The 19029-nt window shown below is 31.3% G+C and overlaps 1 protein-coding gene and 1 pseudogene across 1 annotated transcript; one reads left to right on the plus strand and one right to left on the minus strand.

The window, feature by feature from the left end:
- Positions 1-1153: 1153 nt before the first annotated feature.
- Positions 1154-5075, plus strand: GLY3 (glyoxalase II 3). Its single transcript, XM_068643446.2, has 9 exons — positions 1154-1840; positions 2279-2407; positions 2615-2722; positions 3400-3534; positions 3705-3746; positions 3845-3904; positions 3977-4030; positions 4568-4592; positions 4697-5075. The coding sequence occupies exons 1-9, from the start codon at positions 1601-1603 to the stop codon at positions 4783-4785; spliced, it is 882 nt and encodes a 293-aa protein (XP_068499547.2). The 5' UTR covers positions 1154-1600; the 3' UTR covers positions 4786-5075.
- Positions 5076-14826: 9751 nt separating this feature from the next.
- On the minus strand, positions 14827-14932 carry LOC137817597 (small nucleolar RNA R71; annotated as a pseudogene).
- Positions 14933-19029: the final 4097 nt, after the last annotated feature.

The raw sequence follows: 19029 nt of genomic DNA on the forward strand, positions 1-19029 counted from the left end.
TTCTTCATGATTAAGTGCTTGATTCGCTCAGCCATTTGTCATCTTCTCAACGCTTCACTATCTAGAAACTTCTTTTGTTATGGCCTCAATTTGCTTTAAGCATTTTGACATTTTTCATTCTGTTGGGCCATTCTCCATGCGCTAAGTGAATTGGCTTTTGATGCTCATCCTTGTTTTCTAGTTTTTCTACACTTTTCTGCACAATCTTCATTGCTTTCCTTCTTTCCTTCATGTTCTTCATCTACAACTTGAGTTGGATTGTTTTGGTATGCTCCTTGATGATAATTATGCTCATTCCTTCTCTTTTACATGCTTTTTTAGCCTATGATTTCAACTATTATTATACATTTATTAGTTTCTCGAAAGTCATTTTATCGAGCTTGAACAATCTCAATGGGATAATCTATTCTACACATGTTGCAAATTTTTTTAAAACACTTGTTCTCTAATTATGGATACTGGTTCTTTTTGCAATTGTTATGGCTCTAGGTTGGAGGACAAGTTGGCTCTAACTACTATACCCCATCCCAAACCTTATAAACTCTAGTGGATCAATGATGATGATGAGATAGTGATTAAGGAACAAGTAAATATTTAATTTCTATAGGCAATTATTAAGAAACAAAAATTATGTGATGCCTATGGAAGCTTAATCTATTTTACTTAAGAGGCCATAACAGTTTGATAAACACTCAAGATGAACTTATCACTCAAAAAAAAAAAAAATTTCATTTGTCCTCTCACACTTTAGCATGTTATCCACTTAAAAAAAAATTTAGATTTTATTTAACCTTCTTCTAGAACCAACTGTTATAAAACTGTTCCAATATCAATATTAAAATATATAAATTGTATATTTGTTTAATATAATCAACAATATAAATATAAGATAATTAATTTAACACTTAATTATATTTATCAGCTAACAACTAATCTAATGCTTCTAATCGTACACAGTACTTTTACCTATTATTAGAAAAATAAGTGAAATCATGTATGCAAACACAATTTATTCACTAAATTATAAACAAAATTGAAAGCAAAGTTAGGTATTGGAAATGTAATGCGATGAAAATTTTAATAACACTTATCAATTTTAATAAAGTTAAGAAAAATTACAAAAAACTGATAAGAAAAATTAACCATATCAACGAGTATCTTCACTGGCTAAAGTATATTAAAAATTGTCATATACTTTAAGTATATTCAAGAACATTCTAACTAGAAATATAAATAAGTTATCACTTTATCACTTTCTCGTTGCCAAAGAAACAAACGAGATAAGAAGTGGCATGCATAATTGGCTCTGTGAATCATCTCTGAATCAGAGCAGTGAAGTGGAAAACACAATCAAAGAACACAAGAATATAAAATAGCATCACCATTGAATGCCAATAACTAGGAGTCTTTATGCATCCAACGTGACATCCATGTTCAGCTGCTACTGACCAATTCCAAATGTCGATCTTGTCTATGCCCTCTTGATCGAAATCACCGTCATCAATTCTTTCTTTATTCCCTTAACGTTCACAACCCGACAACTTCAACCTCAATCTCTATCCTCATTTCAACGCAACCCTTTTGATTCCAGCAACTATTTATGCTTCTAAACATGCTGCGATTCCCGTTCATCACATTCTTTGCTTCCAAAGCCTCGCCTTTTCCTCTGTCTGTTTCCGTTTCTAAAGCAATTCGCAAACCCGGAAGAGTCAGATCGCAAATGGCTTCTTTCTCCTCTTCCTCTTCCTCCAAGCTCTTGTTCCGACAGCTCTTTGAGAAGGAGTCCTCCACCTATACGTACCTTCTCGCTGATGCCTCGCACCCAGAAAGACCAGCACTCGTAGGATTCTCTCAATTTTGTTCTTGTGGGGAAATTTGTGTGAAGGGATTAAAGATTGAATTTTGAAGTGTGTGGTTGAATGTTTATGGGGTGTTTTTACGTGGGTGGGAGGCTTTTTGGGGATTGGATGATGGGTTTTTTCCTTTCAGTTTAATTTGTATACTCCACAGTATATAAGTTTTTTTAGGCCTTTAGTGGATTGATGATGGGTTTTTCGTTTTGAGTTTAATTTACGTGCACCACAATAGGAAAAGTCTTCTTTTTTATAGTATGAATCAATCAGAAATCATGGTAGCTATGACTTTTAAGTAGATTTTGTAGAATTTAATAAATTCATCTTACATGTTGACTTTGATTGAATGATAGTTTAAATACTCAATTTGTCTTTTTTAGTTTCTGTTATTTGGTGATTGTTGAAATTTTTTGTTGAAATTTCAGTTGATTGACCCGGTTGATAGAACAGTAGATAGAGACGTGTCTCTTATTGAGCAACTGGGGTTGAAGCTTGTGTATGCCATGAACACACATGTGCATGCGGATCATGTCACTGGGACTGGCCTCATCAAGGTGTGCACCTGCTGAATTGTTACTTCCATCTTATCCTTCGTTCCTTCAGTTCATAAAATGTTTGTAAAAATGTTTTCGATGTAAAGTAAGATGTGTTGTTGACCCTGTAAACGATTTAAGGGTGGAGGAAGTTTTTTCAATATTTGTGAATACTTTTTGCTGTGGTGGTAACTTGGTGTGTTTTTGTTATCCACTTATTACGCATAGAGCAAAGTACCTGGTGTAAAATCTGTTATTTCAAAAGCAAGTGGTGCAACGGCCGATATTTATGTGGAGCCAGGTGATAAGGTCGGTTTTGGTGATCTTTTTCTAGAGGTAAGTCTGCAGCTGCTTGCCCAGTAATATGTTCAGTGAATGTTATAAATTTTTTTTTGACTGGAGTTGTTTCCAAATGATTGGGGGTTATCAAAGAAACCTTGCATTTCATTAAGTCCTTGATAAGGGATGAGGGGTTCTATATATGTTTGCTTGATCTGCCAATTTCTTTGTAGAATATGATAGATGAATGTCCAGTCTATGAAACTATATACTTACGAAGACAGATATAACATATAATTTGATGCTGCTTCTGGTATTCAACATCATATAAGACATTAGTACCCTTATTTCTAGATGAAAATGACTCTGATTTGTCAAGCTGATGGATAGATCATTGACATGAATTTAATAGCAGCTTTATGTTAAACTAAATTGTGGCATTGTTGAAAGCTAGCTTGTTATAACTGTAATCTTGGGTAGAGAAATAAAGGACACTTGAGGATGATTTCATCTTATTTTTATTATAGATGACAACATACAGACATGTAGTTTTTAAATCGTTTTGACTCCCTCATTTAGGGTTCATCTGTTTCAATTATGAAGGATTTTTTGTCTTTAAACTAATTTAATATGTTATTTTCTGTTGTGCATGGGTGGGGAGAGCTCATCAATGCTTTATTGTATCATCTACTTTGTAATCTGTAATATATATACTATTCTCTTGAACTTCGTAGGTCCGTGCAACTCCTGGTCATACCAAAGGTTGTGTTACCTATGTTACTGGAGATGCACCTGATCAACCTCAACCAAGGATGGCATTCACTGGAGATACCGTATTGATACGTGGATGTGGAAGGACAGATTTTCAGGTACATACTTCTTTCCCGTTTTCCTTAGTTAAGCTTCTCAAGAGGGTTCAAAGTTTTATATGAACAGATGTTATGTTACCTCAATTTTTGAATGACATTGGAATTAGGTTTTGGTCTTACCAGCTATTTTCTAATATCTTATCAAATTTATTCATTGCTGCCTAATGCAGGGTGGAAGTTCAGAGCAGCTTTACAAATCAATCCATACACAGGCATGAACTTGACAGTGATTGTGTGTTATGTTAAACAGAAACTAAGAAGTAAAAGATATAAGATGTTTTTGGTTTGCTCATGTTTTCCTTGGAAACAGATTTGTACATTGCCCAAGAGTACGCTAATTTATCCAGCTCATGACTACAGAGGATTCACTGTAAGGACAACCCTTAAGCTTTTTTCTTGCCAAATTTGTTGCTGAGTTGCTTATACAAATTACTGATTTTAGGTAAGCACTGTTGGAGAGGAGATACAACACAATCCACGCCTAACAAAGGATGAGGTAATGATTGATGACATCCATATATTTTGAGATCAATCCACCAAATGAAATTAAGTGGCTAAATAGGAAAAAAAAGACTCTTCTAGAGATACTAATGGAAATACACGCCATTGTGATGTAGAATGCTTAAAACAGAAACCAATTTACAGAAAACTGCTGCCATAGTCAGTAATATCTAAGCTGTTGACAAATGTAATGGAAAAGGAATTACATTTGAATTGGTAGATAGATATCAGTCCTATCAGAAGAAAATTTGCAGATATTTTTTACTTTGTTGGTGATATCTATTTGTCAATTCTCTGCATTATCAAGAGAGTAATGGGATATGTTTGTAAATCACTCATTCTATTTGGTCAACATGTTCATGAAATGTGAATGCATTTTATCCTTGTCTTTGATATTTTAATGAGAGAATTTGGATTCATTACATGTAGCTAGAATAAGTTTTAACTTGTGCAAGTTACATAAATTCTACTGCTGGTTAGCCCCCACTTGTGTAGTATCTCACAGTTGAAATGTTGGTGCCTTGTTTTCCAGGAAAAATTCAAGAACATCATGGCAAGTAAGTGCTAGCAAAACTTTATGAAAGATTAGTCAAATCTATTTGATAATATGAATTGTTGCTAATACAACTGCTAATTATTGTACTCTTGATTTGTGCAACAGATCTTAACCTGCAATATCCTAAAATGATTGACATAGCTGTTCCAGCTAATATGGTTTGCGGAATCCAGTCCAATCCAAAAGAAACTTAGCCATTATTATAAGCCTTATCTGAGAGACACACTTATGGTTAACACGGCTATCACAAAAAACTTGCAAGCAACAGGGGGAAAATATGCTATAGCCCTTTGAATTGAAGAAAAAAGTTCGAAATTGTAAATTAATAAAATGGTATTTCTAAGCCCAATATAATCTATAATTTGGCTCCAGTGATTTTAATGTGTTTTTGTTGTATTTTATTATCATAAAGTTTATTGAACACTAATTTTTAGAAAGGAAATGCTCGTAATTATGGTTATAAAATTGTGATTTGAATTGTGAATTGTTTTTCGATCTTTATTTTTTAATCGTAAATCGAATTTTATTATTGTTTACAATATACATAATAAATAAAATATAATATATTTTTAAAATAAGAATAAATGATATGGAAAAACATTAGAAATATCATATATAAAAAAAATTCAAAATGTTGAATCCACAAAATTAAAAGATAATAAAATATAAAAAAAAATTATTTTCTATATTTAAATCTTACAATCTAATCTTATGATTACATTTATCATTTCCAATCTTCAACATTAACGTCAGTAATTATTTTTTTCCAACTATAAGAAAAAATACATTTAGTTGGAAAAAAAAAATCACTACAAGAAAAAATACATTTAGCAGGAAAAAAAAGTGAAAAAATCATTACAAGAAAAAATACATTTAGCTGAAAAAAAAAAGTGACAGTGACACTTGTGAATATTAAATAGTATAGTATTGTTAGTTAAGGCTTCACAATTAAAGAAAATAAAATAAAATGTGGATACACAATCTTAAAAAAGAATAATAATAAAATTTTAATTCTTTGAAGGTTAAGTCCACATCTATGTTTACTTAAATCTGAAGGTTAGCTTACTTAAATCTGAAGGTTAAGCCCACGTTATGCTTACTTAACTCTGTTCAAGTGGTTTGATGTGTTGATGTGGGAACTGGTGAAGGAAGCTGGACACGGATCAATTACACTAAACCAAAACAGAAACAAACAGTTGTAACAACATAAACAACCAATAACATTGTTTAACAGAAGATGTCGTTGCTCACCCCTCCTGAACAAACTTAATAGGAAATCTAAATTTTAATTTGTGTAATTCAATTTCTTTGTATTTCTTTGAGTTGTAATTACATTTAACCTTGTTTAATTAGTGGATTAATCACGTGTAGACGGTGAGTGTGTCTTTAATGGCTCCAAGTGTCTGGAAGCCTCACCTTAGGATTTGTCTAGTTTAAAGCTTTGTAGTTAGCAATATTTAATTTGTGCTTAGTTAATTGATTTGCTTTAATTACTTGTTTTGCATTGTTTAATTGCTTTGCATTGTTTTCCTTTGCATAAAATTTGACTTTTCATTTCTAATTGTGATCTAAGTAATTTACTTAGAAAAAGAATTGTGTGAAGTCTTGAGGGATAGGTTTTGGCAAGGAAAGACTTGGTACTTAAGAAGTCCTAGTGACTCACCTTTCTTTCCTGAAAAGCTACCTTCATTACTTTCCTTTTCTTTCTTGAAGTAAAATACTTTTAAACACAAATCTTTAGTCATGTCAACTCACTCTTCTAAATCTAGTGAAAGTGATATAAAGTCCATTAAATCTCTTATAAAATAATTAGCCAAGGACTTTCAATCACTCTCATATAGACAATTGGAGCATGAGACCCAAATCAAAGAGTGGAAAATGACTAAAGAAAAGGATGAAAGCTCTAAAAAATCTAAAAAAATATATTCACATGCATCTAGTTCTCACAATCATGAATCTTTTGGGGAAGAAAGTCTTAGGATAAATGAATATTATCAACTACCCCATAGGAGAACTAGAAGAGAAAGAAAAGAACAAGAGAGCCCAAGAGAGGTTAGGGTAGATCTACCTCATTTTCATGGAAAAGAAAACGTAGAAGTCTATTTAAATTGGGAAATGAAGGTAGAACAATTGTTTGCTTGCCATAGAGTAAGTGAGGAAAGAAAGGTACCCTTAGCCATCTTAAGTTTTCAAGGAAATGATATGAATTGGTGGATTGCCCTAAAAAGAGAGAGACATCTCCATAAGGACCCTCCCATTACATATTGGAATGACCTTAGGGGAGCCTTGAGATGTCGCCATATTCCCTCATCCTACAAAAGGAAGTCAATGGACAAACTCCAAGGACTTCATCAAAAAAATCTAAGTGTAGAAGAATATTGGCAAAAGATGGCGATATATATAAAAAGGGCAATGATTTATGAGGACAACCATACCATCATATCTAGGTTTTTAAGTGGTCTCAAACTTGAGATAAGAAACAAAGTTGAACTTTTACCTTATAGAGATTTAAATGACTTGATTCAACTTAGCATTAAAGTTGAAAAACAAATTTTGAGAAAACAATTAAGTCAAAAACAAAGTCCATACTCTGTATCTTATGACAAGGATGAGTTCCAAAGAGAGGAAGAACATATAAAAGAAACATCTCTAAAACTTTCCCAAAATCTAGCCGAGCATATCTCACACACTCACACTAGAATAATTCAATGTTTAGAATATCTTGGTAAGAGTCAATTAGCATCTCATTGTTCCAATGAAAGATCTATGATCTTAAGGAACAATGCTAACAATATTAGCCAAGAAAAAGAAACTAGTGAGAGTGAAGAAAATGAGAAAATAAAGAAGAAAGAAATAGAAAAGTCAAGTGAGGGGTTGTTTGAAAAAGAAGAAGAGGGATCTACAAAGAATGAGGAATATCTTACAACACCCCTTGCAAGCATAGTGAAAAAAGAATCCTTAAAGGAGGATTGCATAGATAAAAATGTAGTAGATTATTTTGAATATGTGCTAAGATATCACCAACAAGTGAAGGTCAAGTTATCTATAGGCACCTACAAAGATAAAGTTTTATGTGATGTAGTGCCTAAAGAAACTTGTCATGTCTTATTGAGACGACCATTGCAAAGTGTTAAAATTTCCATGCTCAATGGTCGAACCAACGAGACCACCTTCACACATAAAAAAGAAATTCTTCATGAAGGAGAACTCATGGGCCAATTTAGAGTTGATAAAACTCTAGAGCTTTTAAAAGGAAAATTCTTTTGGTCACCCATGAGGAAAAATGTTCAAAAACATTACCTTAGATACATTTCTTATTTTAAAGCTAACTCTAAGGCAATGTCTCATGAACTCTATGCTCCTTCACCTTTTGCAAGTGCCCCATGGGAAGACATAAGCATAGGATTTATATTAGAACTTCCTAGGACAACAAAAGGTTTTGACTCCAATTTTATGGTTGTGAATAGGCTCTTCTTTAGAGATGTGGTAAGATTTCATGGATTACCTAAAAGCATAGCTTTTGATAGAGGTCCAAAAGTTATATGCCATCCTTTGAGGACTCTTTTGGAAATATTTAGAACTAAGTTGAAAATTTCAATTTCTAGTCATCCTCAAACGAATGGTCAAAACAAAGTTGAAAATATAGCTCTTTCTACTATGCCTAGGGTAATCATGAGAGACAACCACAACTCTAGGGATGAGTATCTTTTCCATATTGAGTTTGAATACAATAGGGTAGCTCATATAACTACTAATATTTCTCCATTTGAGGTTGTATGTGGGCTTAATCCTCTTTTTCCTTTTGATTTGTTACCATTTCCTAATCCACAAGAATTTGTGCCTAAGGAAGGAATAACAAAAATTCAATTTGTTAAAAAGATGCATGAGAGGATTAAAGAACAAATACAACAACAAATAGAGATATATTATGCTAAGTTGCCAAAAACAATAGAAAAACAAAAGGCATGGCAACTTAATAGAATTGATTTTTATACAACTACTCAAACTAACTCATTTGCTTTGATTGATGACTCTCATAGATGGACGTTTGATCCGGGAGGACGAGCATAGTTGTCAAAGCAAGAGGCTGCTATCCGAGATCAACCCTGTGGATCTGAGGATAGATTTTCTCAAGAAGGAGGAGATGATGGACACCATCCAGCCACATACATCCCCCTACTAATGACGAGGACAAAGCCTTGGATTTGAGGACAAATCCTTTTCAAGAGGGAGGGGATGATGGAAAAGGTCCCGGCACCAATCCATTGAAATGCCACCAAAATGTCACATTGAGGCAACCACTAGAGTTATGGTCAAAGAGGGGTCAAGAGGACGCATTCTACATGTCATAAATTCTAGTGTAGAGTAGACTTTAATTTCTTGTCAAAATTAGCATAGGAACTTTATTTGTAATTTTTCTTAGAATTAATTTTGGCACCTTAAACACCAACCTAGATAAACTTAGAGTTTCTAAAAACCTCTAAATTTACCAAGGCCGGTCTAGAAAGCCCATGTAGGGGGTAAGCATACAAACTAGACACACCCCTCCCCATGTGCTCATTTAGGCTCCATTTTTGGGAGGGAATTCATTTGAATTTCCCTCCACTTTCTTTTGAATTTCCAGCCCTCTAAACACTATAAATTGAGGTGCTTGGCTCTCATTTTGTAAGATTAATACATGAGTGAATTACTGCCAAAATTGTGTCAATATCACTCTTTGCCCAAAACCTCCTAGGTTAGGCTTTTAATCTTCACAAATTCGCCCTTCCAAGTAGAGTTGGCCACACCACTCTCAAATCCTACTTCTCATGCACCTTCAAGGTCACCACCACTCTTAGGAGGACCTTGTTCCATCTCCAATCCATGAAGCTTTCGCAATTCATCAACAAAATCGAAAATAGGAAGGCACAAATCCATCATATATACTCCAAACATTTTGTGCCTAACTTTTGCTACATTGATGACTCATGGAAAGCATTTACCAGGTCTTGCTTTCGTTAGAATTTGGTGTGTGAAAGAGGACTTATCATTAGTCCATGGAAACACAACATAAATAAATAAGCTTATTTAACTTCATTATAGTAATTAAGTTTGGATTTAAAAATATTTAAGTTTGAATTTAAAATATTTAACACATCTTTTAAAATTTCTAATTTAACTGAATTACAGTAATCAATGCATAAGTGAAACCTGTACAAACTATTTAGTTGTTATTTTTTGTTTCTTATTTAAATTAGAGAAAACAATTTGAATAATTTAAATTTTGATAGCATGCAATACAATCCAATTTCACTAATATGCATGATCAAGCATGCTAACTTGGATCTTCTGAATTACGGTGCAAACATGGATTTTTTTCTTTTTGCAAAATGAATTTTAAATTGTCATCAGTATTTAAAGGAGCTTAGAATACTCTTGCAATATTGTGGTTGTTGATTTTTGTTTTGTCTTCACAGTGATTGTAGTAACATGGTTTCCCAAAGTGAGATGAACGCTTCCTAAAAGGACTTACAATATATGCAACATATATTTCAAGACCTTGAATTTGATAGACCATAGAATTTGATAAATATCAAACTTCTAAAAATATGCCTCACTTTCATGTGTACCAAAAAGCTTGAAACAATGTAGGTAAGTGTTTGGAAAAGAAACTCATTGCACAACAGAGCAGACCAATAACAGTTGACATAAATCTGGTAAGTATCCAAAAATAGGTTAAGCCTGTATTCTAAATCCACACAAACTTAGGTATTTGTTCCAGAATTATGAAAATCTATCCATATTTCAGTATGAACCTAACCAATCTAAAATATGGAAACAGAATAAAAATAAAACACATTTTTTATTGTGTTGAAACATACAATGGTATAAATTTTAGTTTTTACTATGTTTGGTAAAAGACTTTGATGCATGCAAACAAGTGCATGGTTATTGTACAAGTAACACATGGTTGTTGATAAGGTATAACTACTAGTTTTTAGAGGAATGCAAAATGAATTTTATATATCTTGTTTATGCTTATAGGTTAGCTAGTGCAAATTTGAAGTGACCGTCGACTCTCTTAAACACATAAGGACTTCAACTCCTTCTAAAATCACTTATAAGATTCCTCCAATGGTAAGCCCTTCAGGTCAATTTTGTAGTTTTTCTGTTGAGATAAGTATTTAGGTTTTGTTTATTCCATCTAATATATTATTGAAGCAAACACACAAATCATGTGACTTCACAAGACCATCCAATTAAAAAAAAATTGGTTTACAACAAATTTATTACCAATATTTTGAATTGAAAATCACTTTACAAGTCAAAACTGATTTCACACCATTATGATATGGTATGATAGTTTTGTTTGATAATTCTTATATATCACTACTCATAGAGTAGTGTTATATTGGCTAATAATTTCATCACTACTATATACATATATTCAACAGAAAAATGGATCGAAGTTGGATGTATGAACAACTTGATCCTTCAAGGAGACTTAGCAAACAATTCATTATTGGAGTGAGTGAATTTGTTTCAAAGGCAATGGATAAAATTTTTTATACTTTAGAAGGAGGGATAAGGTGTCCATTGCTACAATATGTATTGTTACCTAATGTGAATAGGTAACTAATGCTTTTAATAGTGAAATAATTATGTATTGTTACCTATTAATGAAACTGTTAATAAATATTTTTTAAATTGACTATTTTTAATAAATTATTAATATAACATTTTATTATGATTTATTTTCAACATCTTCAACCATATCCTTAAGAATTTATTTTAAAATAAAGTTTCAAAAAAATATATATAATAAAATAAAATAAATACTAAAATAATTTTATATAAAAAAATAAAATAAACAAAAATTTAAATAATTTTATATATAAAATAAAAATAAATAAATACAAGAATTTATAATTTTTTAATAAATTATATAATGTAGCCCAATAGGAAAAGGATCCCTGAATTTGCTGTACACTTTGAAAATGAGTATATTTTTTTTTTCAAATTAAAAGTTGTATACTTGTATGGTAAGAATTTAAAATTATTCTTTTATAACAAAATGATATTAAAACTGGTTCAGGTTACAACTAACTTACTTTATCAAAAGTAAAATGGCCATATGGCCATTGTTATTTTTCTTTATTAGTCTTTTTTCGCGTACTTAACTTTTCTTCTTCTGTGTACTCTTCATTGTTCTTCTTCTCTCCTCTTCGTTCCCTTTTACCTTCTCCACCACCTTATTCTTTTAATATTTCTTATCGTTCTCAATTTATAGGCAAAACGTGTAACAGTCCATTATATCTCCTCTTCGAAAAAATCAATGAATCATGGGTAACAACACTGAATTGCGAATCACACGATTCATGTCATGATTTAAATCATAAAACGATACACTTTTTGATATGTATCCACAAAGCTAGATTTTGAAACGAATCACGATTCACATCGCCCGATTCTTACGATTCTAACTACCATGTTGACAATACAATTTCTCTCATACTTTTAGAAGTTTTAAATAAATTTTAATATTTAGAAGTGAAATGTTGGTAATACAATTTAGTTTTAATAAGATGTAAAGGGGTTAATGTAGTTTTGGGTTTTCAAACAATTTTTATTAATTTATTTATTTAAGAGTATTAAAGGATGTATAAGAAAGAATGACGAATAAAGTAAATATATTGATTTGCAGGATAGACTTATAATAAGTATATTATCTAATGTTATTTTCTACATGTTAGTGAAGACTTAAGTCCATGAAAAGTTCAAATTCACATGATCTAGGAGAAGCGAAGCAATGATGGATGAATAAATAATTGCATTTGTAAAAATTAGTGGGATAGTGGGGAATCAATTATAAAGGAAATCAATGAGTTTTTTTTATTTATTTGTGATAATTTTATGGAGTTTTGAGTATTCTTAACACAAATACTCTTAAGTTAATTGATAATTTTTTGAATTGTAATAGATAAGTGTTTAATTTCAGTAATATTTCGTATTAAAATATATATACTTATGAGGATTTATTGCTAATTTACATATAAAATAATCTCTAATTTATGAATTTATACCTTTTTACATTTTTATGACCTTTATTTGAATAAGAGTATTTTATTTCAAATTTGGTGTTAATTGCAGATTTTTAGGGACGATTGAAGATTTGGAATAAAGGAGAATAATTTGAGCTAAAAAGAGAAAGTTGAAAGGTCTCATAATGAAAAAAGATGCAAATAAAGATTGAGCCTTTTTTTTATGTTTTATCACTTAGCCCATTAGCGCGACACAGCAAGCCACCTAACCCTAGAAAATTAGGATAAATAGGGGGTTAGAGGTTCAACCCTAGGTGCGGGATTGAGAGTAAAACACCATAGAGTGAATTGTAACCCAATTGGGAGAATGAAAGGTGCTAGAAGTATGCGTGGCTAATTCTATCCCTTGGGATTAGGAGTAATCTGCTCAAACTCATGTATTGAGGTGATATCTTATATATTAATATTCAGTTCTGGATATTGGTATTGTTGTTTTACTTTTTAATTTTCCGTGACAAATTGAGAATATTAAATCTGACTGGGAGGTATTTTTAGGGTTTGGACCTAAACAACAATACTTAGCCTATTCGAGTGCTAAGAATAGACTTTAAATGTTAATTGCTATTAACGTCTGAGCTTCATTCTAAGTTATTCTTATAATTATGCGAGGGATTGATAGTTAGGGAACATTCTTAAGGATTTTATATGCGAGGAATCAATATAAATGATTTTTATACAGGCATCAATTTAAATCAAAGAACTTAATATTGACATGCTAATCAAAATATATGAGAGTGAGATAGATGAAACCTAATCCTATTTTTCCAACTTGAAGCAACCGATTATTTGTCTGTTTTATTATTGATCATCGTCAACCCAACCACTTTCAATACACTTTTAATTGTTTTGTTTTATATTTAGCGATTATTGAACTTGATAATTCATTGTTCCTTATGGGATCGATATTCTTCCTTAGGGGGACAATTATTACTTCTGACAAACGCGGTGCACTTGCTATAGAAAGTCATCAAGTTTTTGGCGCCGTTATCGGGGAACAGGTTTGATTTGTTGAGTATAATTTCTCTAAATATTGTGAATATTTTAATTGTTTTGATTTCTTTTAATTTTATGTTTATATTATTTACTATTTTTATTTTATTTTAAACAGATTTGTTTTTATTTTATTTGATTTTATTTTAATTTTCTGATTTGCTGCTATTATTTTACTTCTTATTTTGATTTTATTTGTTTCTATTTATTTTGATATTTCTTTTGATTTTGTTTTAATTTTATTATATTTTATTTTAGTTCTTTTTAGGTTTAGTTACGTAGTTTTATTTAGGTTTAGGTAGTTTTTATTTAGTTGTTTTATTTATTTATCATTACTAGTTTTAGTTTTTATTTTTACGTTAGGTAGTATTTTAAGTAAGTTGGTTAGTTTTTTGCGATTATAATTATAATTATAATTTTTTGTTTTATTTTGTTTTAGCTTTATTTTATTATGTTTTTATCTTATCCTTAGTATTTATTTATTATTTTTAAGTACGTTATTTCTTATTTTTATTGTTTTCTTTTATTCTGTTTTTAGTTTTTATTTTATATATTTTTTTCTTTTCTGAATATTTTTGTTTTATTTTCTTAGTGTCATTTTAGAGTTTTGTTTTTGTTTTATTTTATTTTTAAGTTTTAATTTATAGTTTAGGTAGTTATTGATTTTATTTTAGTTAGCAATTTAAATTTCTGTTTATTTTAAAAAGAAATTCAAGAAATAAAATAAAATAAAAATATACTCTATTTTTTTTTCTTTCCCACTAATATTTTAGGAAAGCAACATGGCAGAAGATCAAGCCAAGAAGACACTTGGAGATTATGTCATGTACCAAGGACCAATGCATTATTCTAGTATCGCAATACCTCTTACCGCTAAGACCTTGAAAATAAATCCCAATTTTCTCACTCTCATAAGTGCCTATCAATTTACAGCAATGGAACATGAGGATCCATATTCACATTTGGATACATTTTATAAATTGGTAGGAACAATGGGTTTTCAATCAGATGATCTTGAAAATGTTTATATGCGCTTGTTTTCTTTTTCAGTGGCAGGAAAGGCTAAGGAATGGCTCAAATCACTTCCAAATCAGAGCCTCACTAGCTGGAAGGCTGGAGAGGAAAAAATTTTACAAAGATTTTTTCCAATTTCTCGCTACATCAAAGCAAAGTCTGAAATCTCTATGTTCAGACAAGGAGCAAATGAAGTCTTCTGTGATACATGGGAAAGATTTAAGATGATATTGAGAAAATGCCCAAATCATGGGTTTGAATATATTGCACAACTAAGCATATTCTTGAATGGTCTCAGATATGACATAAAGATGCTCCTAGATGCTGCAGCTGGTGGCACAATGATGGCCCTTGATGTAGAACAAGCGACAATAATTATTGATGCATTGACATCAACTGATTATAAAGCCCAACATGATGGACAAGATCTTCATAATAAAGGGTTGTTAGAAGATGCACTCTTGGCTAAAAATAAGATTCTGACACAGCAGATTGAGCAACTAACTGCACAAATGGCTAAATTGCCCCAACAATTATATGTTGTTCATTCATCTCAAAGCTAGAGTCAGTCAATCAGGTGTGATTTTTGTGGAGGTGTTCATCCTAATGGTCACTGTTTTTATCAACACAATTCACCTGAAGCTGAGGATCCATCCATGCTTGAAAGAATGAGTAAAGTTGAAGACGCCCTGACAAAGATTGTGAGCGCACAGGACAATATTGAGAGCGCAGGACAATAGCATGGCCATGATTAGGAGCATAGAGATCCAGATGGGACAACTGACCAAACAAATTGCACAAATTGCAAAGGAACAAAATGACCAGTTTACAGCCAATAGCCAAACCAATTCAAAAGAGCATTGCGATAATGTAGTGGCTGAAAAAGAAGAAAAATATGAGACAAAGGGGAAGAGAGATGAGAAAGTGAGAAGTGAGGAGGAAAAAATAAAGAGGAAAAGTGAAAATAAGGAGAAAGGAGTTCTTGAAAAAGATTTATCATATAAAAAAAGAGAAGGAAAGAAAATTCTTTGATAAATTGCTCCCTAAAAATTATTTTGCAGGAAATTTGAAGCAAGATTCAACATTTGAAAAATTTCGAAAGAATAGGAGCTATATTGAAGAAAGAAATATAGAGCTGGAGGATAGATACAATGTCATTATTCAAAAAGGCTTGCCTAAAAAATTTAAGGACCCAGGGAGGTTTAACCTTCCCGTGTCTATAGGTGCTTTATTAGTAACCAATGCTTTATTGGATTTGGGAGCAAGCGTAAATATAATTCCTTTGGCAATGATGAAGAAAAAGGTGATTAAATCCACCAAGATGACTTTAAAGTTAGTTGATCAAGTAACCAAGTATCCATATGGTGTGGTTGAAGATGTTCTCGTCAAGGTGGATAAATTCACATTCCCTGTGGATTTTGTTGTGATGGACATGAAAGAAGATGAGGAGGTTCCCTTGATACTTGGAAGACCCTTTATGAAAACTGCCAGAATCATAGTTGATGTCGACAAAGGAGAACTTCAAGTTAGAACTCAAGATGAGGAGGTAACTTTAAATCTTTTTTATGGTCTTCAAAATTTTAATGCAGGGGAAGAATGTGTACAGAAGGATGGATCAAAGAGATATTCCACCTTGAAATAAACAGGCGTCAAGCTAGATGACGTTAAACGAGCGCTTACTGGGAGGCAACCCAGTCCACATTTTAGTTTTATGTTGTTTTATTACCTTTGCTGATTTTATTTAAAATAAAAAAGTAAATAATATAAAAAAAATCCTATATGCCTCCTAATCATTTTGCAGGTTATGTATTTTTTGACCTGGGGACAGGTTCTATTATTCAGGGGGCAGATCCAACAAATGAAGCAAGACTGTAGATAAAGATTTTAACAAAATGTTGGATGACTCTTAAGAAGTGAGGATTGAACAAAAATATGGTTTTATCTCTCTAATTCTCTTTTCTTTTCAGTTATTTGAATTTTTTCTTATTTTATTTATTTTATTTTTCGGTTATTTTGTTCTGTTTATTTGCTTATTTGTTCAGTTTGTTTTTATTGCTTATTTTGAATAAATTTCCTGTTTTGTTAGTTTGGTAATTTTAAGTCTTGAATTATCTTTCTTGACTAAATTTCAGTTTTAATTTGTTTGTTTTCTAGTTTTTTTTTTCAAATAAAAAAGAACTAGAATATTAATTTTGAATTGTGGAAAAAAGAATTTGTGTTTAAATATTAAATAGTGAGATGACTTAGACACATGTTAGAAAAGAAAATATGATTGAATCCCTATTCAAATGTAGTTAAAATTATGATACATGAAAATTTAACAGGATGATTGATTAGGACAGATAATGATAAGACAAAAAGGAATTAGACCATTTAAACCAAGTGAGTGTGTGAACTGTGAACCTAAAACAGTTTTTGAGAGTTTTACTGATGAATTGACAGTTGTGGTTGCTTAATTTTTATTTTTGTTGCATCATAAAAGAGCATGAAGATGATTGAGACATTTGTTTGTGTTAATTAGGAGCCAGGGCCAAAAAGCCAACCTTTATATTAGAATTCCATTTTTTTTATATATCCCCTTTGGGCTAAGAAATTTTTTGTTAATATTGCACCTTAACCTTTATTGATATAATTTCCTACCCTTTAGCATGTCTAAGAAAGGAGAACATAGATGCAATACATATAGAAAAGGGAATGGTTGGTTCTGATTGTGAAGGTTAAAAAAAAAGAAAAAGAAAGAGAAACAGAAGAAAAAAAAAGAAATAGAAAAGAAAGATAGAAAAAATTTCATGAAAATCATGAAAAGAAAGAAAATGAGGAAAAAGGTGATATCGAAAGAAAGTGGTAATTAGATAACATATATGTTCTCTATAATTGAATTGTAGGTGTGTTCTTCTTTTTTAAGATGTGCCTTTTGTTATCTAAGAAAAACCAATATTTTTTTGGAAGCCCAGCCTCATTACAAACCTGGAAAAAACCTCAAGATTCATGTTTCGAATATGTTTGTGATTTGAAGATGAAATGAAAAGCAACTGTGATTTGTTATGATTCAGTAAAAATAGAGAGAAACACTTATCCGTGAGCATATGAGAAGATATTCCTTGATGAATTTCATTTATTTGTTTTGATTTGATCCTAGAAATTGAATGTGTCTATATTTTTCTATATTTAAATTTGGAAGCATCATTAGTTTCTAATTTGATCTGTTGTTTAGTGAATTAAGCTGTTTGATATTTAAATTCAAATATATTCATTTACTTTGCTTGAGGACAAGCAAGATTCTAAGTTGGGGAGAGTGATAAGTGTCTAATTTCAGTAATATTTCATATTAAAATATAGGCACTTATGAGGATTTATTGCTAATTTACATATAAAATAATCCCTAATTTATGAATTTATACCTTTTTACATTTTTATGGTCTTTATTTGAATAAGAGTATTTTATTCCCAAATTTGGTGTTCATTGCAGATTTTTAGGGACGATTGAAGATTTGGAATAAAGGAGAATAATTTGAGCTAAAAAGAGAAAGTTGGAAGGTCCTAGAATGGAAAAAGATGTAAAGAAAGATTGAGCCTTTTTTATGTTTTATCACTTAGCCCATTAGCGTGACACAGCAAGCCACCTAACCCTAGAAAATTAGGATAAATAGGGGGCTAGAGGTTCAACCCTAGGTGCGGGATTGAGAGGAAAACACCATAGAGTGAATTGTAACCCAATTGGGAGAATGGAAGGTGCTAGAAGTATGCGTGGCTAATTCTACCCCTTGGGATTGGGAGTAATCTGCTCAAACTCTTATGTATTGAGGTGATATCTTATATATTAATATTCAGTTCTTGATTGATTATTGGTATTGTTGTTTTACTTTTAATTTTCCGTGCCAAATTGAGAATCTTAAATCTGACTGGGAGGTATTTTTAGGGTTTGGACCTAAACAACAATACTTAGCATATTTGAGTGCTAGGAATAGACTTTAAATGTTAATTGCTATTAACGTCTGAGCTTCGTTCTAAGTTATTCTTATAATTATGCGAGGGATCGATAGTTAGGGAACATTCTTAAGGATTTTATATGCGAGGAATCGATATAAATGATTTTTATACGGGCATCAATTTCAATCAAAGAACTTAATATTGACATGCTAATCAAAATATATGAGTGAGATAGATGAAACCTAATCCCTATTTTTCCAACTTGAAGCAACCGATTCTTTGTTTGTTTTCTTATTGATCATCGCCAACCCAACCACTTTCAATACAGTTTTAATTGTTTTGTTTTATATTTAGCGATTATTGAACTTGATAATTCACTGTTCCTTGTGGGATTGATATCCGTCCTTAGGGACAATTATTACT

The sequence above is a fragment of the Phaseolus vulgaris genome, chromosome 5 (genome assembly GCF_051622355.1).
Source record: "Phaseolus vulgaris cultivar YP4 chromosome 5, ASM5162235v1, whole genome shotgun sequence".
NCBI classification, from domain to species: Eukaryota; Viridiplantae; Streptophyta; class Magnoliopsida; order Fabales; family Fabaceae; genus Phaseolus; species Phaseolus vulgaris.

What these genes read in the sequence shown, in the direction of transcription:
- GLY3 (XM_068643446.2), top strand. Translation starts at nt 1,601, where the DNA reads ATGCTTCTAAACATGCTGCGATTCCCGTTCATCACATTCTTTGCTTCC. An exon ending in CTGGGACTGGCCTCATCAAG is followed by an intron (nt 2,408 to 2,614) that starts GTGTGCACCTGC and finishes TATTACGCATAG; the next exon opens with AGCAAAGTACCTGGTGTAAA. An exon ending in ATGACTACAGAGGATTCACT is followed by an intron (nt 3,905 to 3,976) that starts GTAAGGACAACC and finishes TACTGATTTTAG; the next exon opens with GTAAGCACTGTTGGAGAGGA.